This window comes from Bos grunniens, chromosome 3 (genome assembly GCF_055505025.1).
Source record: "Bos grunniens cultivar Pamir isolate PY7600 chromosome 3, Bosgru_T2T1.0, whole genome shotgun sequence".
Taxonomy (NCBI): domain Eukaryota; kingdom Metazoa; phylum Chordata; class Mammalia; order Artiodactyla; family Bovidae; genus Bos; species Bos grunniens.
Window position 1 is genome coordinate 38,552,286 of NC_141167.1, and position 21,830 is coordinate 38,574,115.

The 21,830-nt window shown below is 42.3% G+C and overlaps 1 protein-coding gene across 6 annotated transcripts in view; it reads right to left on the reverse strand.

The window, feature by feature from the left end:
- The window catches only part of DOCK7 (dedicator of cytokinesis 7), a 190,470-nt gene extending 183,614 nt beyond the window's left edge, over window positions 1-6,856 (reverse strand). For all 6 annotated transcript variants that reach the window (XR_015160165.1, XM_086390304.1, XM_086390303.1 and 3 more), the window contains exon 1: window positions 6,723-6,856. Coding sequence is in view for 5 of the 6 variants with exons in the window: in XM_086390304.1 (XP_086246430.1) it covers window positions 6,723-6,760 (38 nt within the window). In the remaining variant the exon portion in view is untranslated. The remainder of the gene's footprint in view (window positions 1-6,722) is intronic.
- Window positions 6,857-21,830: the final 14,974 nt, after the last annotated feature.

Below are 21,830 nucleotides of genomic sequence, written 5' to 3' on the forward strand. Positions count from 1 at the left end.
TCCATCTATTGTAGAATGGAAAATTGTGGTTATGTTTATACAATGAAAAATATTAAGCAATGAAAATGAATGAACTTCAACTGCTTGTAACATCATGGCTGAATCTCACAGTTACAATTTTGAGCAAAAGAAGATAGAACAGCATACAAACATACAATATGATTCTATTTAAATGAATTCAAAAATTTTCTAAATTAAATTACTTATGGATGCATTCATAGGTAGTAAAAATACAGAAAAGCAAGGAAATGGTTATCTCAAATGTCAGGACAGCAGCTTGGAGTACTCTGAACCAAAGGGTAAAATTTAAAAGAGAAAAGGCAGCATATATCAAAAACAACAGAACTGTTACAGAGATGGAAATGAGCAGAGCATTGTGGGGGTCAAGTGAAAACACCAGATTGACTAGTCCAAAATGTAAACTCAAGAATAAGCACTAGAGAAAGACCAGATTATAGATGACTTTTAAAATGCAAGCAGGGGGCTGGATTTAACCCCATAAGAAGTCACTATGTATACATTTTTGAACATAAGTATGCCATGATAAGGAGAAGGCAATGGCACCCCACTCCAGTACTCTTGCCTGGAAAATCCCATGGACGGAGGAGCCTTGGTAGGCTGCAGTCCATGGGGTTGCAAAGAGTCGGATACGACTGAGCAACTTCACTTTCACTTTTCACTTTCATGCATAGGAGAAGGAAATGGCAACCCACTCCAGTGCTCTTGCCTGGAGAATCCCAGGGACGGGGGAGCCTGGTGGGCTGCCGTCTATGGGGTCGCACTGAAGCGGACACGACTGAAGCGACTTAGCAGCAACAGCAGCATGCCATGATAAAAGCTGTGTTTTAGGGAGAATTCATTTGAAACACATTTGAATTAGAGGAGGGAGGGACTAGATAAGCTACAAACTTATTGTGGTTATCTGTAAGTGAGGTTATGAAAAACGATTCAGGTGGCAGGGTGGTATTCCTTCATACACTTTTTAGATGTCCAGTTTACTCAAGATTTTATGTGCTAAGCACTGGAGATAAAAAGACCTAGTGTGTGTGTGCTCAGTTGTGTCCGACTCTTTGCAAACCCCTGGACTGTGGCTTGCCAGGTTCCTCTGTCCATGGAATTATAAAGATTAGATGGTAAAAAAAAAAAGATTAGATGGTGAAGTAAGAAAGGAGTTCCTCACTTATACTTTTGAAGATCCATCAATGTGGGTGAGTTGAGGATAAGGAGGGATTATTGATGTGTAGTTGCTAAGTTGTGTCCAACGCTTTTGCAACCCCATGGACTGTACAGGAGTACAGACACCATGGAGCCACTAGGCTCCTCTATCCATGGGATTTTCCAGGCAAAAATACTGGAATAGGTTGCCAATTCCTACTCCAGGGGATCTTCCCAACCCTGGGATCAAACTGGCGTCTCCTGCACTGCCAGGCAGATTCTTTACCACTGTGCCACCTGGGAATCCCAAAAAGACCGAGACCAGTCCTCAAAGAGCTCTGAAAGCAGTATAAAAGAGGGGGAACAGAAAAAGGAGAACAAGCATGAGAAATTTAAAAAATAAAATAAAAAACTGTAGCACACGAAATCAGTGATGAACAAAAGAAAAAAGTCAACCATTCCTAATTCTCAAGAGGTCTACAATTCAAGTACACATAAGGTAGCATGGTAAGCACTGCCATATGGCTACAAGATTGACGAGGAGAGCAAGTAGGAAGTAGTCGTGACTATACCACACACATGTGAGAAAGGTGACTATAAAAGAAAAAGGAATGACTGGTTGGCAGCTAGAAATGCCAGAAGACTCGACAGTTCTTTGTTTTATGATGAGAAAGGCATGATAAGCCTTACGGCTTAAGGGAAACATCCATGAAAAAGAAGAGACTGAAGATGCTACAAAGGAAAGGGAAAATTGTGAGATCAAGGTTGGGAGTAGGTGGCAAGATACATGGTCCAAAATACAATAAAACAGGTAAGTTTTAGGGACAAGACATCTTTCGGGTTCAAGAGAAGGACGGCTGAATGACATACTGGGACAGTCATATGTCAAGGTTTAAATGAAGGACTCATGTGGTATGGAGGCTTCCCATATGCTAATGGTAAATAATCTGCCTGCCAATGTAGGAGATATAAAAGACACAGGTTCAATTCCTAGGTCAGGAAGTTCCCCTGAAGGAGGGCATGGCAACCCACTCCAGTATTCTTGCCTAGAGAATTCCATGGACAGAGGAGCCTAGCGGGCTACAGTCCATGGGGTCACAAAGAGTTAGACACAACTGAAGCGACTGAGCACAGCACAGCACCATGTGATATGGTCCCAAAATTTTCAGTAAAAGATGGAGTAGGTAAACAAAGATAGTAAATGAGAGAAATTATTTGGAATAAACCTCATTTCAAATGAGAAGACATTAATTAATACAAGATCAACTCTGGACTACTCTAGTCTCCTCCTAACACTACTCTGCAGCTCAGGAGCAAGAAATAGGTTAGATATTCAGCATTAACAGTTAGGGAGATGAGCACAACAGAAGGTCAGGGAGGTGGTATATGTGTCTAAAGTGATGACACAGGCAGCACTGAAACAGTTGATACTATGTGGAAATGATTTACTTTGATCAGGAATGAGAAAATGAATTGAACAAAGTAAATTAAAAGACTGGGCCTATCCAGCCAGGGTTATGAACAGATTCAAGACTAAAAACAACTGAGGTTATAAATAAGCCTATATCCAGAAAATCCCACTCATGTAAGATTTTCCTCAGAAATAAAGATCTGATGAAGTCTTTCATTAAATTCTGATTCTTGGGCAGCAAAATGATACCAAATTAACAAAGATTAAGAAAGCGAGGGTAACTCTGGGGATACTAATAGCAGCACTGTTAGAAAATCTAGAACTACCACAGAAAATATCTTGCAGAAAGAAAATACAAATAGTAAGGGTTTAACATCTGAAATCAGAGGACTCGGATTTGAGCCTCAAATAAGACAAATAATCTCATTCTCTTAGTAGGCCTCAGTTCTGCATCTAGATTATAGGAACGGTAAGTAAGGAATAATAGCAGCAGCTAACATTTTTTGAATGCTATGTTTCAGACACAGGTTTGTGTTTTACACGTATTATCTCAATTAATCCTCAAATTAACCCTATAGAGGTTTCTAGCTCCACTTTACTGATAAGCAAACCAAGACAAAGAGGTTAGTTAGATCGACTGCCCAGAATTACACAGCTATCATTTGTATAAGCAGAACTGCAACCTGAGGGATGTGACCTAGAGCCTACCTTCTGTTCTATGTTCTTCTGCCTTCTGGGTTATGAAGATGAGAATGATGTAAAAAGTGTTTTAAGTACACACAAATGTTCATCATTACAGCTGAATATCAAGTGACAGGACAAAATAATCCAAACGAAATGCTAAATCATTTATCTACAAACAACATTCCATAAATTGCACCCATTATACATTGCTGTTGTTCAGTCACTAAGTCATGTCCGACTCTTTGCAACCCTATCAGCTGTAGCCCGCCGGGCTCCTCTGTCCAGGGGTTCTCCAGGCAAGAGTACTGGAGTTGAGCTGCCATTGCTTTCTCCATGAAATCTTCCTGGACCAGGGATTGAATCCACATCTCTTGTACTGGCAAGTGAATTTTTTTCCAACTGAGCCACCTGGGAAGCTCATTATATTTGAGGGAGTGATTACAAAGGTTAACAAAGCATATGTCTTGTTCTCCAAAAGGGGGGAGAACAGACAAGAGGCAGTACTTGACATGAAGTCTGCTTTTCTATGATGAGCTGAGGTTAGTAGTGCAATCAGTGATACAGAATAAAGAGCTTCAAGAAATCATCAAATCACAGCCTCAAAAAAACAACGGCACTAAAAGCAAAGGACTAGGAAATAACTGAGCCAGAAAAGAGACCAGTATAATTCTTTTTAAAGGTTTTTAAAAAACCATAAACCTTTGAAAAAGAAAAGTAAGTTTTCAGATAGCAACAGGCTTTTCACAGTGCAACAAAGTTCATACAGGTACATCATAAAAAGGAATATTACTTCCAAGAAATGGTCCTAAGCCATTTTATAAATCCCATAATAATTTTTAAAAAGTGATACTTACTGAGCACTCATTATCAAAAAAGCACTTATAAGCACGTCACAGGTATGAATTTATTCAACTCTTGACAACCATCCTATACGGTGAGTCCATATACCATTAATTCCATTTTATAGATAGGGAAAATGAAGTAAAACTGTGGGGAAATAACTTGCCCAAGTTCACTCTATGAGGGGCAGTGCTAGGATGTCAAACCAGGCAGTTTGTTTTCAAACTGTACTATACTTCCCATGGTAGGAAATTAAGAAGCAGAACAGGAATTTATTCAGCCGTATTTTCCTAGGAGGAAAGTATCTTTCATTCACAATGACCAGATAAGCTGTTTTGTCCTCGGTCTTCCCTCCAAATTAAGTCCGAGCACTCCTCCTGAACTATCTCACCTACTCCTCTGCTTTAACTACAGTCTACTTGCTGATTACTCCCAAATCTAGACCTCCAACTCAATCTCTCTTTGGCAGCTTAAACCTGTACCAACAGCCTCATAGACATTTCTCTTTGAGTGCTCCACAGCACTTGGAAACTAACAAGTCCAAAACTGAATTAACATCTCCAGTACACCACACTTCCCACTCTCAGGCCCCTTCCTCCTCCTGCACTCCCTTACCTCAACAACTGCCTCTAACCCATTTGCTCAAATGAGAAACTTGGATGTCCTCCCAGACTCTTCAGTCTTCCTCACCTTCCACATTCAGTCACTGCACCCCTATGTCTAAATATCTCTCCAATCAATTCATATATCTTCACTTCTATTGCCTCATGTACTTTTATAACTTTACAAGGCAATGTTAATTTGAATTTTTTGTTGTTTTGCAAAACTGGTTATCTTTTTTTCTTGTGTTTTGTCATGTCTATCTGAGGACAAATTCCATGACTGGAGAACAAACATTGTATACATTTCATACCTAACTCCCTAATGTGCACTTTCTTGATCAGCACAGTGTTCTCAGAGATAAGCTTTTGGCCCTATTTAAGAGAAATTAATACTTAGCATGCATGTCAATTAATACATCTATTTTTAAAGGGCACCACCTTCAGAAACAAGATCAAATTATTTTACAAAAAAAGAACAAAAGTAATAATTTCCTATTAAGTAATAAATTCCTATTAAGTCTATCACAGCTCCCTAGATTATATTACTTAAGAGTTCAGTGATAGCTAGCAGGAGCCATACACCATACTAAAACCTTTACACCAATTATGCCACAATGTTTACAACAAGTCTACGAGCTGGGTACACTTTTTTAATTTGTTTTTACCCATTATCCAGACCAGCTTAGAACTAAAGCTTAAGAGAACTTAATCAATTTGGCCAAGGCGTCAACTTAGAAAGTAACAATCAGGATTTCAGCCCATGTCATAGACTGAGCCTCTATGCTCTTAAGCATTTGCTAGTTTGCCTCCTGAGGAAATGAAATATGTTTTAAAGTTCGAAAGAAAAAACAAATAAGCACAAAGCTTAAAGAGATGTTAGTTTTAAATGAAAAACATAACCAAAATAGAGTAACACTATGGAAGTTCAGATAGTTAAGAAAAGACTTGCTTGGCAGGCAAAAAAATCTTTCAGAAATAACAGTAAACTAAAAAGATCCAGAGTCAAGGAAATAGAATTGTCGAAAAAGTAATATTTTCGAATGTTTCTTTTCTTGTGAATTCATGATTAACAGAATGTCTAGTGTCGTATACACTCGTATATTTCACAAAGTCTACAAATATTAGAATCCTCCACCGTAATTCAGTTTTTAGTTTTAGAGGGGAGAAAGGCGGCAACATTCTCACCACAAGTAGGTAAAAGAAAACTCAGCCTTGATCGTTTACTTTTTACGTCTAGACTCTTAAAACGAGTCAAAGGGCCGGCGTATAAAGAACACTGCCTATCATCCATCTTTCTCCGGAGCTACGAGAAATACAGGGTAATTTACATTCACACGCTACTAGGATCAAGCTCCAGCGTACAATTTGGCAGATCCTGCAGCTGCACACGGAAGGTGCAAAGCACAGGTTCTCAACTTTTTATTCTGGCCGTACATTTTCCATTCTGGGTGCACGCGCCCACTCTGAACAAGACCCCTGGGTGCAAATAGGATTCGTGTCAGATTTCTGGGAAGGGTGAAGGGGCGTGAAGGAGGGGCGGCCTCCCTCCTCCACCGGGAGTCCGCCGCGCGCCGAACCTTTTGTTGGGGTGGAGACGAGGGCGGACCCCCCGCACCCTCCTGGGGAGAACCGAGGGTGGGCGGGGAGAGGGAAAGGGCCCCGGCCAGCCCGGGGGTGGGGACACAAAGAATTCGGGAAGCGCGGAGCGGCCAGCCGCCGAGCTTACCCCGCCTGCCTTTCAACAAGCCGCCGCCAAACTCCAGGCCCGGGCGGCCGAGGAGCCGGCGGAGGCGGGCGCGCGGGGCTCTCTGCGCCCCCGGGGTAGGCGAGGCCTGAGGGCCGAGGCAGGAGCGCCGCGCGAGGCCTCGGCAGCCCCGGCGAGTCCCTTCGGCCCCTCCACCCAGCAGCCGACCAGGCCGCGGGATCCCGGCGCCCTGGTCGCCACACCCACCCGCCTCCTAGGCCGGGCCCGGGAGGACTCTCCAGCTCTTCCTCCGGCTGCCGCGGCGCGCCACACGCCCCAGATTTACCTGCTGATCTTCTGGGCGAAGGCGCGGCGCTCAGCCATGGCTGCTAAGGCGGCGGCAGCGGTCTGGGCGCGGACGGGCGGGCGGGCGCGTGCCTCCTCGCTCGCGCTCCCTCCCTCGCCGCCTCCTCCAGTCCCGGCTCCGGACCCGGGAGGCTGGGGCTGGCGGCCGGAGCCGGGAACGAGCCCAGCCGTAATGCTCCTGAGAGACGCGCAGCAAGAAACCGCTCCTCCCCCAGCGCGTCAATCCCCGCGGGAACCCGGGCTTCAGAACGCAGCTCCGGCCCGCGGGAGCCAAGAGGAAGAATGCGGCATGGAGGGACCCAGCCGCCGGCCGTGACCGCACGGCTGCCGCGGGGCCCACATGATCAGAAGGACGCAGAGAGGCCAGCGACCCGGCGAGGCTCAGGAAAATAAGATAACCGAGCGCGTGGGGGGAGCCTAGCTCTCCCAAAAAGGAAGGGAAGGAAATGGAAGTTAGGCTTGGCCGAGGGGGCTGTGCTCTGCCTCCCGGGATGGCTGGGTCCGTGTTCTTGCAGCGCCCATCTCCGAGCAGTTGAAAGCACTTTCTGTTCTGCTGCGACCTTGTGAATGGGGTCTCACTGGATGGGTTTTCTTATAGAAAAAGAGCCAGAAAAGAGCTTTCTCCTGCAGAGGTCACAATAATAATAGTTGCTTGTGGTCCTAAGCCAGGCCCTGGGTTAGAGATTTACACACACGATTTTACTTAATCTTCACAACAGCTCTTGGAAATAAGTTGTTACTATCCCCATTTTAGAGAAAAGGAATTTGGTTCAGAGAAACTAAGCGAGTGGTCGTAGGTCACACAGATGGTAACCTCTTCAACCCAAACTCAAACCCGGAGCCCAAGCCTTTTCTTTGAGGACAAGTGTTTCTGCGGTAATAAGACTCTTCCTGAATCTATTTCTTTCCCCTTTTGAATCTGATTTTCCATTTGTATGTGTTGAACCAGATGAGTTCTGATGTACTTGGCCATTTTGACATTCTGCTAAGTAATCTGAATGTTTACCAAACTGATCTTGCTCATCAAGTCTATAAAATAGGGACTGGTAGAAATCCTGTTTCATTATTCTGTTGTAATCCCTTAGTGTCTAGTATATTTGGCTCCTAATGCATATTTGCTGATTACTAATGTTACAGTGAAACTAAGAAAAAAATACCTTAATTTTAGTAGCTTTCTCTTAACTGTTGCAAGACTTTAATATGTATATTTGTGTTCATGCACGCGTGTGTGTGCTCAGTTGTGATTGTAGCCCGACAGATTCCTCAATCCATGGTATTTTCCGGAATACCGGAGTGGGATGCCAGTTCCTACTCCAGGGGATCTTCCTGACCCCAGGGTCATCCCCATGTCTCTTGCGTCTCTTGCATTGGGAGACGGATTCTTCACCATTGTGCAACCTGGGAAGCCCTCCCTCTCTTTTACAGCTGGCCAGTTATCAGCATGGTGTTAGGTCATCTGTACAGTCACACACTGAGTCAGAGATAAAAGCCTCAGTTAGTCAGATCCATAACTTCCTGTCTTTATCTTCTTGTTCTAAGCGCTGTGGAAGACTTCATTCATTTGTATAACAATGCTCATTCCTGTAAAGAGAGTCTATTCAAAAATGTACATATGTAGCCTCTCCCAAAGTGTAGTCCAAGTGTAGTCTAAACTGCTGTTCTCAGGAAGTTTGAGTTTGTTAGCAAACATGAAACAGCCTCTCAAGGAAACATTAGTCAAGACTAACACTGTATCTTAGCCTTTAAGACCCTCCACCCATGATAGGAACCTCATCATATGCTGCCACCTCCTTACTATGTGACCTTGGGCAAGTTACTTGATCTCAACTCTAAAATTGGGTAATAACTGTACCTACTTGAGAGAGTATCGTGAGGATTCGTTAATTCACATACAATTCTTAGAACAGGGCCTGGCATATGGTTAAGTACTATATTAGCTGCTGTTAATATTATCACTCTTATTATCATTATTCATCCTAGCCTTAAGCTTGTCCTGGATGCTTGATAGTCACTGAATCGTTTGTCTGCTCTCATGCTGCCAGCCAGATGTTATATGCCTTTATCTCTGCTCTCCAAACATCTTTTCACTACTCTCTCAGAGAACTAACCACATTCTCCTTTGAATGGTTCTTTGTGTACATGACTCGCTAGTTGCCAAAGTGTCTGAAAGGACATTACATGCACTGTGCAGCTTGCTGGGAACATTTAGAGCAGGAAGAGGACAAGCTGTAAACAGGCTAGACAGAGTCTGGGGAATACTTCAAGTGAGAATGGTGGTCCCTACCTCTGGAGAAGAGCTAGTATCACAGACAAGCCCAGTGTGGCCAGAGTGGGCAAATATTCATGTCCCACAGGAGTCCAATCTCAGGGAAATGTATGGAGCTCAACAGAAGAACTGAGAGGGGAATATTTTTGGTTGATCAGCATCCAAGCTCTCCACGCTGTCCTCAGCATGCACACGTATGCATGTGCGTGCACACACACACACTGGCATCAATTGCCATACTTCTATACAGCTGATTCCCCACCCCAGTTTCAAGGATAAGCCTTGGTTTAGGCCTGGCCAAGCCAACCAGCCCATTCCCCTGGCTTCTGTGTCTGGTTTTGGGATAACCAAATGAGTCAAGCCAAGATGGTTGAGCCCAATCAGAACTAAAAATTGCATGTGTTATACCAGTGGCCTCCACTCAAAGAAGGCCTTCCTAAGAGTGAACTCAGTCACAGCGGAGAAGAAAGCAAAAGATGGAAGGAGAATCCTTATGCATTACTTGAGCCTTGGACTTTGCAGTTACATGAACTAATAATGTGCTGGGGGGAGAAGTGTTGGTTTTGTTTTTTTAGTTTTTGCTTAAGCTAATTTGAGTTGTGTTTTCTGTCATTAGCAAATGTGAAAAATTAGTACTACAACAGGAAAAATTCAGGACAGTACATATAAGTTCTAAACAGTATCAGTTCTCAGCATCAGGTGAAGACAAGCTATTCATTTCTTTTTTTTTTTTTTAATATTTATTTGGCTGTACCAGGTCTTTAGTTGTGGCATGCAAACTCTTAGTTGGCGTCCTGTAGGATCTAGTTCCCTGACCAGGGATGGCACCTGGCCCCTGCATTGGGAGCACAGAGTTCTAGCCACAGGAGTGTCAGTGAGGTCCTAAGATGTTCATTTCATATGAGGTGGTGAAACTGGGTGGAGTTTACTTCATGTTTAACCCAGTTAAAACTTTGTGGAAAGGCTCATTGGAACTCTGGGAACACCAATGGTCTAGCCATTGACTAGGGTTCAAAACCCAAGTGCCTCCCTGGTGGAAAGATTCTAGCAAAGGAAGTACTTACCGGGGACCAGGACCAATGTGGCAGCATAGCCCCCAAGTCATTAATTTTAGGTAAGAAAGCCTCGGTACAGTTTTCTCACTAGATAAACAGCTTTATAAAGTCTTTGAAGCAGAAAGACTTAGGGATCAGATCAGATCAGATCAGTCGCTCAGTCGTGTCTGACTCTTTGCGACCCCATGAATCGCAGCATGCCAGACTTAGGGATAGAGAAGGAAAAGAAGAGAAAAAAGAAAGGAAGGTCATATTGGTTTCACATTCTAACTTTTATCAAGCTCGAGTTTCCCCTATTAAAAAGTACTAAGGAGGACAGCAGTTGCGGCAAGGTCAAGGTTCTAAGGCCACAGTACAAACAAGCAGTTTTTGTGTCATGAGGAATAAAGGGGGCTTCCCAGGTGGCAGAGTGGTAAAGAATCCATCTGCCAATGCCAAAGATGAAGGAGACGCAGGTTTGATCCCTAGTTTGGGAAAATCCTCTGGAGGAGGAAATGGCAACCCACTCCAGTATTCTTGCCTGGAAAATCCTATGGACAGAGGAGCCTGGCAGACTACAGTCCATGGGGTCGCAGAGAGTCAGACACGACTGAGCACCCACACAAGAAATGAAGTTTTAGTTTTGCAGGTAGAATATGTTCTCTTTGGAGATTTGGGGGAGGGTGGGGACTGGTTCCTCTTTTTCAGGCTTATGCTTTAATTAAGCACCACTGGATTCATGCAATAAGAGTGACATGGTGTTCCGTCTACTGAAGGCTCTACGAAGGCTAAAGGGGTGTGGCCTGGGGGGAAGGGAGGACTGTGCCATGCCACTTGGGCTTGCCTCAGTCCCAAACGAAGCCTGGGAGTTGGACACAAAGTCCAAGGTGGAGATGCTTTGGCTTGTCCTCAGTCATTTGCGAGTGCATGCTCAGTTGCTAAGTCGTGTCCGACTCTGTGCGACCCCATGGACTGTATCCCCTCAGTCCAGTGGATTTCCCAGGTAAGAATACTGGACTGGGTTACCATTTCCTCCTCCAGGGGATTTTCCCAACCCAGGGATCGAAACTGCACCTCCTGAGACTCCTTCATTGGCAGGCGAATTCTTTACCACTGTGCCACCTGGGAAGCCCCTCTGTCCTTCACTCTCTTAATACCTAGCAAATGTGATTCAGGGATCCTAACCTGACCACACTTCACAGCTAGTAGCACTCATGTCTACCCTGTTATAATGCTTTATACATTACTCAGTTGTTGCCTATTTATCCACGTACTCCATCAGACTTAATCTCCTGTTCACTATCATATTTTTAGTATCTAAAACACTACCTGATCCATTACAATCACTGAGTAAATATTTCTGAGTGAATGGATGCCATGGACTACAGTATTTTGAGATCATAATTATGAGATCCGTAATTTACATTTTCCTAAAGCAGAGCTTGAGATACAACTTGGAAGCAGGCAGTTTATTAGAGAAGAGATCCTAAGAAGCTGGAAAGAAGGAGTAGAGAGAGTGGACCAGCGGATAGAAACTCAGTAAAGAGGGCATTAGTAGCTCTGTGAGCATCAAAGCTCAATCCTGCCTACCATTGTCAGGAGAATTGTTTAGTATGCACTTCAGAACTGGCCCTCTGAGGTTGAGTATTTAGCTACCCTTGGTTGAAGGCTGACCCTAGGGACATTAACACACCCACACTCTGTGCTGCAAAAAGTTGATACGGTAAAAAAAAGATACGGTAGATGCTTCAGATGGGAAGCCATCTGTGAGCATAACTGTCCACCAGGGCTGCCACTAAAATCAGAGATGAGCTGTGGGGAAGAAGTATGAAGCACCAGTAGTTTATATTACAGAACCCTGAAAGTGACACAGTGACTACAGTAACAATCCTCCTAGAATAGAATATATTTGCTCTTCGTGGTTCTTTAGCTGCAAATGGCCGAAAGGCTAGACTATCCCAATCAACATGGCCTGAAGCATAGGCTCAGTGCCCCCTTTAAAAACAACCCCATGTTATGTCTTTTCTGAATGAGCTGTATTTAGAGGTAGTCATACTTGATGAGGGAAAGTTCTTCTTTTAGAAGAATTCCAGCTAACAGCTGCAGAGGTAGTACAGACTCTGGTGAAACAGTGAATCTAGACCTGCACTAGCCATTAACCACTTGCCATATGTAACCATTTACATTTTAATTAATTAAAGTTTAAAATCACTTTTCAGTAGTATTAGACATTTTTCAAGTATTCAATAACCACATGTGATTAGAGGCATAGGACAGTTTATAGATAGAACATTTCCATCATCATAGAAATTTCTATTGGACAGTACTGACCCAAACATTATAGCTGATAAAACATTAAATAAGAGACTGTTGGGGAATTTTAAATGGTTGGGTCAGGCCAATAAGAACAGAACCCACTGATTAATCTTAATATCAAAAAAACTCAGTCACTATATTCCTCCTCATATGATATAAAGATGAGATGTTTACAATGTGTGCAGTACCACCTATGAAATATTTCTATCAGAACTTTAAACCCAAATCTGATCAAGCCTCTGGATCTAATTATGAGCCTATAAAAATATAGGGGCTTGGGGAAACATGTTAAGTAATATCCTAGGGTTGCAATCTGCTTCCCAGGTGGCTCAATGGTAAAGAATACAGCTGCCAATGAAGGACCTGCAGGAGACATGGGTTTGATCCCTGGGTGGGGAAGATCACCTGGAGAAGGAAAGGGCAACCCATTCCAGTATTCTTGCCAGGATAAACCCATGGACAGAGGAGCCTGGCAGACTACAGCCCATGGGGTTGCAAACAGTTGGACCTGACTGAAGCAACAGCACATATGCATTCAGGGTTGCAATTAGCAAAACTGAGGATACGACAAATACTACAGGACATAATGACCTGGTTCCTTCAAGAAATAAATGGCAAGGAATTTTTAAAAGATTGAAAATAGAATAAAAGCACAAGCAACAAAAGGTGAATTGGACATCATCAAAATTAACAATGTTTGTATTTCAAAAGATACCACCATCAAGAAAGTTTAAAAACAAACCAAAGAATGGGAGAAAATTTTTGCAAATCTTTTATTTCATAATAGGCTTATGTCTCAAATATATATAAACAATTCTTATATGTCAATAGTAAAAAGAGAAATAACCTAATTTTAAAATAGGCAAACAATTTGAATAGATGTTTCTCCAAAGCAGATATGCAAATGGCCAATACACATACGAATAATGTGTTCAACATCATTAGCCATGAGAGAAATGCAAATCAAAACCACCGAGAAATATCACTTCACATCCATTAGAATGACTAGAATCTAAAGGACAGATATTAATAAGTGTTGATGAAGATGTGAAGAAATTAGAATCCCCTTATATCACTAATATGAATGTAAAATGGTCCTGCCATTTTTTGGAAAACAGTCTGGCAGGTCCACAACATGTTTATATATAGAGTCACCATGTGACCCAGAAATTCCATTCTTTGGTATATACCCGGAAGAAATGAAGATATATGTCCACACAAAAATTTGCCCATGAAATGTTTATAGCAGCATTCTTCATAATAGCCAAAAAGTGGAGGCAGCCCAAATGCCAATCAACTAATGGATGGATAAAATGTTGTATATCCATATAATAGAATATTACCTGACAATAAAAATAAAGTACTGATACATGCTACAATGGATCTTGAAAACATCCTAAGTGAGAGAAACCAGACACAATAGGTCACAATTTATATGAAGTGTGAAATAGACAAAGCCACAGAGACAGAAAGTAGATTAGTGCTCCCCAGGGGCTGAGACAAAGGGAGAATGGAGAATGATTCCTTATAGGTGTAACGTTTCTTTGGGAGGCAGTTAAAATGTTCTATAATTAATTGTGATAGCTGTACAACTCTGTGAATGTACTAAAATCTATATAAATTTGTGTGTGTGTTTATTTTCTAATTAATTTTTATTGGAGCATAGTTGCTTTACAAGGTTATGTTAATTTCTACTGTACAGCAAAGTGAATCAGCTACATGTATCCATATATCCCCTCTTTTTTTGTATTTCCTTCCCATTCTCATTACTTGTCTGTTTTATACATAGCATCAGTAGTGTACATATGTCAATCCCAATCTTCCATTTCCTCCCACTACTCCCCTAAAATCTACTTAAATTTTATACTTTAAATGGATGGATTGTATGAAATGTGAATTATATCTTGAACTGACTTTATTCACAACACTCTGACACCAAATATGAGTTTTTTTCCCCCACACAAACCAATTCTCCAACTCTCTGAACATCAGTTGGGTGCCTGTAGTTCATTTCAGTTCTGACACTACCTACCTGGGGTTTGATTGACCCCACAAGTTAATCCTGCTCAAGCCTGTAAGATTACCCCCAACTCAGATGACAGTTTCAAGTCAGAGGTCACTACTTGACTTCAGACCAACCGGCTGTAAGTTCAGTAGGTTACCACAGTTCCCTTTCCAGTTTCACTAATTTGCTAGAATGGCTCACAGAACTCAAGTAGATTCTGTACTTACTATGACCAGCTTACATAAACACTACAAAATGAACGTCCAGATAGAGGTACTTAGGGCAAGATCCAGAAGAGGCCCAGCACAGGCCCTTCTGTCCCTGTCAAGTTGGGGTGTACTTGGCAGGTAAAGTGTCTATCAACTCAGAAACTCTCCAAACAGTGTCATCTAGGGTTTTTATGGAGGTTTTATTATGTAGATACAACTGATTAAATCATCTGCTACTGGTAACTGACCTCAATCTCCAGCTCCTCTTCTCCACAGAAATCTACGGATAGGGATGAAAGTTCCAAACCTGTAATCTCCTAGTTGGTTCTTCTGGCAACCTGCTCCCATCCTAATGCAATCTAGAGACCCACCAGGAGTCACCTCATTACCATAAACCCATACAATTCAATTTTCCAATCCCAAAGAAAAGCAATGCCAAAGAATGCTCAAACTACCACACAATTGCACTCATCTCACACGCTAGTAAATGCACAATTGCACTCATCTCACATGCTAGTAAAGTTCAAAATTCCCCAAGCCAGGCTTCAACAGTACGTGAACTGTGAACTTTCAGATTTTCAAGCTGGATTTACAAAAGGCAGAAGAACCAGAGATCAAATAGCCAACATCTGTTGGATCATCGAAAAAGCAAGAGAGTTCCAGAAAAACATCTACTTCTGCTTTACTGACTATGCCAAAGCCTTTGACTGTGTTGATCACAAACAAACTGTGGAAAATTCTTCAAGAGATGGGAATACCAGACCACCTGACCTGCCTACTGAAAAATCTGTATGCAAGTCGGGAAGCAACAGTTGGAACTGGACATGAAACAACACACTGGTTCCAAATAGGAAAAGGAGTACGTCAAGGCTGTATATTGTCACCCTGCTTATTTAACTTATATGCAGAGCACATTATGAGAAATGCTGGGCTGAAGCACAAACTGGAATCAAGATTGCAGGGAGAAATATGAATAACCTCAGATATGCAGATGTACCACCCTTATGGCAGAAAGTGAAGAAGAACTAAAGAGCCTCTTGATGAAAGTGAGAGAGGAGAGTGAAAAAGTTGGCTTGAAACTCAACACTCAGAAAACAAAGATCATGGTATCTGGTCCCATCACTTCATGGCAAGTAGATAGAGAAACAGTGGAAACAGTGGCAGACTTTATTTTGGGGGGCTCCAAAATCACTACAGATGATGACTGCAGCCATGAAATAAAAAGATGCTTACTCCTTGGAAGAAAAGTTATGACCAACCTAGACAGCATATTAAAAAGTAGAGATGTTGCTTTGCCAACAAATGTTCATCTAGTCAAAGCTATGGTTTTTCCAGTAGTCGTGTATGGATATGAGAGTTGGACTATAAAGAAAGCTGAGTGCTGAAGAATTGATGCTTTTAAACTGTGGTGTTGGAGAAGAGACTCTTAAGAGTCCCTTGGACTGCAAAGAGATCCAACCAGTCAATCCTAAAGGGAATCCGTCTTGAATAGTCATTGGAAGGACTGATGCTGAAGCTGAAACTCCAATTCTTTGGCCACCTGATGCAAAGAACTGACTCATGTGAAAAGACCCTGATGCTGGGAAAGATTGAAGGTGAGAGGAGAAGGGGACGACAGAGGATGAGATGGTTGGATGGCTTCACTGACTCAATGGACATGGGTTTGAGTGAACTCCGTGAGTTGGTGATGGACAGGGAGGCCTGGTATGCTGCAGTCCACGGGGTCGCTAAGAGTTGGACTCGACTGCGACTGAACTGAACTGAACTGATACAACTGAACGGAGATTCTTACGAATAACAAAAGATGCTCCTAACACCTCTATCACTCAGGAAATTTCAAGGATTTTAGAAGCTCTGTGTCAGATACCAAGGACAAAGACCAGATATATGTATATCTTATTGCATCAGATATCTCAATAAATCTATCATTAATACACAGAATAAAATAGATGTAAGTAGAATACAGTATTAGGGTTCTCCAGAGAAATAGAACAAATTGGAGAAAGAGTGAGACAGAAAAAAGAAGAGAAGGGAAAGAGAGTTGCTAGAAAGAATTGGCTGATGTCATTCCAATTCAAAAGTAGGAGGCTCAAGATTCAGGAAGAAACAGTATTTCATTTTAAGGTAGAAAAAAACACAAGTCCTAGCTGGAAAGCCATAATCCCTCTTATTCCGCAGAAGTTGTGTTTTTGTTCTATTCAGGCCTTCAACAGTTTGAAAGAGGCCTATGGATATTAAGGAGAACAGTGTGCTCAGTCTATTTATTTTTTAAATAATTTTATTTTTGGCTGCGCTCAGTCTTCATTGCAGCCCCTTGTTGCAGCAAGCAGAAGCTACTCCTCAGTTATGCTGCACGGGCTTCTCATTGCGGTGGCTTCTCTTGTTGTGGAGCAGGGGCACTAGAGTGTGCGGGCCTCAGTGGTTTTGGCTGGGGCACACAGGCTCTAGAGCACAGGCTCAGAGCTGTGGTGCATGGTCCAAGTTATTCCACAGCATGTGGCATCTTCCCAGACCAGAGATCAAACGCGGGTCTCCTGCATTGGCAGGCAGATTCTTAACCACTGAGTCACCAGGGAAGCTCTCAGTCTATTTAAATATTAAACTCATCCAAAAACACTGCCACAGGAATACCCAGATTAGTGTTTGGTCAAATATCTGGGCACCTGATGACCTTAGTCAAACTGGCACATAAAATTATCCATCACACATTCTAACCCAAATACAATGTGTATAGTCTTGGGGTCCAAAGAAAAAGACTGTAAAATAATACACTTTTGTGAAACACTCAGCAGTTTTTGATCACTGACTGGGTATTAAGTGAAATTAAGAGTTATTGTTTTCTGGATATCTTCCATTTGTTTCTTCAGAGTCACTCTCTACCTTCCTCTCTTCTCCAGAAGGCTGGCCACTCACACACACACACACGTAACATATCAGTAGGCTCCCATGCTCTATCTATTAGGTGGACTTGGCCAGTGAGAAATCCTGCAAGAGAACAGAGAGAGGGAGGGGAGTAATGTCAAGGTATCACTCCCTTGTCTTTCTCCCTGAAGGGAGGATTACTGTTGTGTCTCCTCACCAAAGGTCATTGCTTTTTTCGGAGTACTCCACCCTATAGATTCTTTCTCCTGCTGGGTTCTGGTAACCATTCCCTCCCCATGTTCTTATGAGTCTGGAGGTGGTGCCAACATAGTCACTTACCCTAGGTTAGTGCACTATATACCTTGTGGTTTCTCTGTACCCACAACTTTTAAATAAACATACCTAAAGTTATCTTATTTGAGTGTGCCATTGGTTTCCTGTGGAAACCTTGATTTAAGTGTGATAAGAGTTTTGTGGCTATATAAAAAAAAGTGTCTGTGGCAGGGGAGTCTTGTATTCTTTTATGATATAGTCTGAAATGTTAATTGATGAACTGATATAAAGTCTGGAATTTGCCTTGAACATAACCCAACATTATTAGTATTTCAGAATCAATAGGACAAGTGTTTCAGAATTAATAGGTCAAAAAGTTGCAGAGACTTGTACAACAATATGAATACTACTGAACTTTACACTTAAAAATGACTAAGATGTAAATGTAATGTTATATAGTTTTTACCACACACACACAAAAGGAAAATCCAAGACGGGCTTGTGTTGATAATTGTTGAATCTGAGTGATGGAAGCATGGGAACTCATTACTTCATTCTTCCTAAGTTGAAAAAAAGAAAAAAAGCCCCAAAGAGTATGATATCAGAAAGAAGAAGATGACCTGCTGATCAGAGAAAACAGAAAGAGACTTGAAATCTCAGAGAATGAATTTATCATGTTAAGTTCAGTTCAGTTGTTCAGTTGTGTCTGACTCTTTGCAACCTCATGGACTGCAAGCACACCAGGCTTCCCAGTCCATCACCAACTCCTAGAGCTTGCTCAAACTCATGTCCATCAAGTTGGTGATGCCCTCCAACCATCTTATTCTCTGTCGTCCCCTTCTCCTCTCAGCTTCAATCTTTCCCAGCATCAGGGTCTTTTCAAATGAGTCAGTTCTTTGCATCAGGTGGAAGTATTGGAGTTTCAGCTTCAGCATCAGTCCTTCCAATGAATATTCAGGACTGATTTCCTTTAGGATTGATTGGTTGGATCTCCTTGCAGTCCAAGGGACTCTCAAGAGTCTTCTCCAACACAATTCAAAAGCATCAGTTCTTCAGTGCTCAGCTTTCTTCATGGTCCAACTCTCACATCCATACATGACTACTGGAAAAGCGATACCTTTCACTAGATTGACCTTTGTTGGCAAAGTGATGTCTCTGCTTTTTAATATGCTGTTTAGGTTGGTCTTAGATTTCTTCCAAGGAGCAAATGTCTTTTAATTTCATGGCTGCAGTCACCATCTGCAGGAATTTTGGAGCCCAAGAAAATAAAGTCTCTCACTGTTTCCATTGTTTCCCCATCTGTTTGCTATGATGGGACTGGATGCCATGATTTTAGTTTTTTGACTATTGAGTTTTAAGCCAGCTCTTTCACTTTCATCAAGAGGCTCTTTAGTTCCTCTTTACTTTCTGCCATAAGGATGTTGTTCATCTGCATATCTGAGGTTATTGATATTTCCGCTGGCAATCTTGATTCTGGCTTGTGCTTCATCCAGCCCGGCATTTTGCATGATGAACTCTGCATATAAGTTAAATAAACAGGATACCAATATATGCCTTGACATACTCCTTGCCCAATTTGGAACCAGTCCGTTGTTCCATGTATGGTTCTAACTGTTGCTTCTTGACCTGCATACAGATTTCTTAGGAGGTAGGTCAGGTGGTCTGGTATTTCCATCTCTTGAAGAATTTTCCACCATTTGTTGTGATCCGTATAGTCAAAGGCTTTGGCCTAGTCAATAAAGCAAAAATAGATGTTTTCTGGAACTCTTTTGCTTTTTCGATGATCCAACAGATGTTGGCAACTTTATCTCTGGTTCCTCTGCCTTTCCTAAAACCAGCTTGAACATCTGGAATTTCACGGTTCACGTACTGTTGAAGCCTGGCTTGGAGAATTTTGAGCATTACTTTGCTTGCATGTGAGATGAGTGCAATTGTGCAGTAGTTTGAACATGCTTTGGCATTGCCTTTCTTTGGGATTGGAAGGAAAACTGACATTTTCTAGTCCTGTGGCCATTGCTGAGTTTTCCCAATTCACTGGCATATTGAATGCAGTACTTTAACAGCATCATCTTTTAGGATTTTAAATAACTCAGCTGGAATTCCATCACCTCCACTACCTTTGTTCATAGTGATGCTCCCTAAGGCCCAGTTGACTTCACACTCCAGGGTGTCTGGCTCTAGATGAGTGATCACACCATCATGGTTATCTGGGCCATTAAGATCTTTTTTGTATAGTTCTTCTGTGTATTCTTGCCACCTCCTCTTCTTAATATCCTCTGCTTCTGTTAGGTCCATATCATTTCTCTCCTTTATTGTGCCCATCTTTGCATGAAATGTTCCCTTGGTATCTCTAATTTTCTTGAAGAGATCTCTAGTCTTTCCCATTCTATTGTTTTTCTCTATTTCTTTGCATTGATCACTGAAGAAGGCTTTCTTATCTCTCCTTGCTTCTTTGGAACTCTGCATTTAGATGGGTATATCTTTCCTTTTCTCCTTTGCCTTTCAGTTCAGTTCAGTCGCTCAGTCGTGTCCAACTCTTTGCGACCCCATGAATCACAGCACGCCAGGCCTCCCTGTCCATCACCAACTCCCGGAGTTCACTCAGACTCACGGCCATCGAGTCAGTGATGCCATCCAGCCATCTCATCCTCTGTCGTCCCCTTCTCCTCCTGCCCCCAATTCCTCCCAGCACCAGAGTCTTTTCCAATGAGTCAACTCTTCGCATGAGGTGGCCAAAGTACTGGAGTTTCAGCTTTAGCATCATTCCTTCCAAAGAAATCCCAGGGCTGATCTCCTTCAGAATGGACTGGTTGGATCTCCTTGCAGTCCAAGGGACTCTCAAGAGTCTTCTCCAACACCACAGTTCAAAAGCATTAATTCTTCAGTGCTCAGCCTTCTTCACAGTACAACTCTCACATCCATACATGACCACAGGAAAAACCATAGCTTTGGCTAGACAGACTTTTGTTGGCAAAGTAATGTCTCTGCTTTTGAATATGCTACCTAGGTTGGTCATAACTTTCCTTCCAAGGAGTAAATGTCTTTTAATTTCATGGTTGCAGTCACCATCTGCAGTGATTTTGGAGCCCAAAAAAATGAAGTCTGACACTGTTTCCACTGTTTCCCCATCTATTTCCCATGAAATGATGGGACCAGATGCCATGATCTTCGTTTTCTGAATGTTGAGCTTTGCCTTTAACTTCCCCTCTTTTCTCAGCTATTTGTTAGGCCTCCTCAGACAACCATTTTGCCTTTTTGCATTTGTTTTTCTTGGGGATGGTCTTGATCACTGCCACCTGTACAATGTCATGAACCTCTGTCCATATTTCTTCAGGCACACTGTCTATCAGATCTAATTCCTTGAATCTATTTGTCATGTAGCCATGAGATCAAATTCATGAGAGTGAATTTATCATGTAGCCAGACTAAAAGGCCTAAGTAGCTAGGGGTTAAGGAAATAAAGCAAGTAGAGGAAACATTGGGTTGCAGGGCCAGCTTGAAACCATTGTCAGTGGTACCCTATGTGCCATTCATTTTTCATATCACTGGGTGAGAATGTGAAACCTGCTTGGGATTATCACTCTGGATCTGGGTCCAGCCAAGGCCAATGTTCTTAGGAACAGTAGGGCAGATCTGTATCAAGCAGGTCTGACACCGAAAGGAAGCAGAAGCTCCAAAGTTCAAAAGAGTTAGAGTCATGCAAAGGTTCTGTCAGGTACAAGACCCTGTGTGTTGGATGTTGTGGGGAATGACTAAGAGTAGAATGAACAACTGAACATCTGAAAGAGACACTTGATACCCTTGAGATGAAGAAGTACCTTTCCTCTGGTACCTGGGGAGGGATGGAAAAATCACATAGCATTTTAGAAGTAGAGATAAGGAAAGTGAGGCAGCTGCCTTCAGATAGCATTTCATTTTCTCACTAAATATCACCATGTAATCCTGGTACGTTTATTTTCAATCTCTATATAACCAAAGGTGACCACCACCATACAGTCATCACAAAATATAACCTATCAAGTGAGTACCTATCTCATATCTACAGGTCCCACCCACAAGCCTGGGAAAGGCTTATACAGAACATGTACACCAGGGGCAGGAATTTTGGCAGATGTCTTAGAAA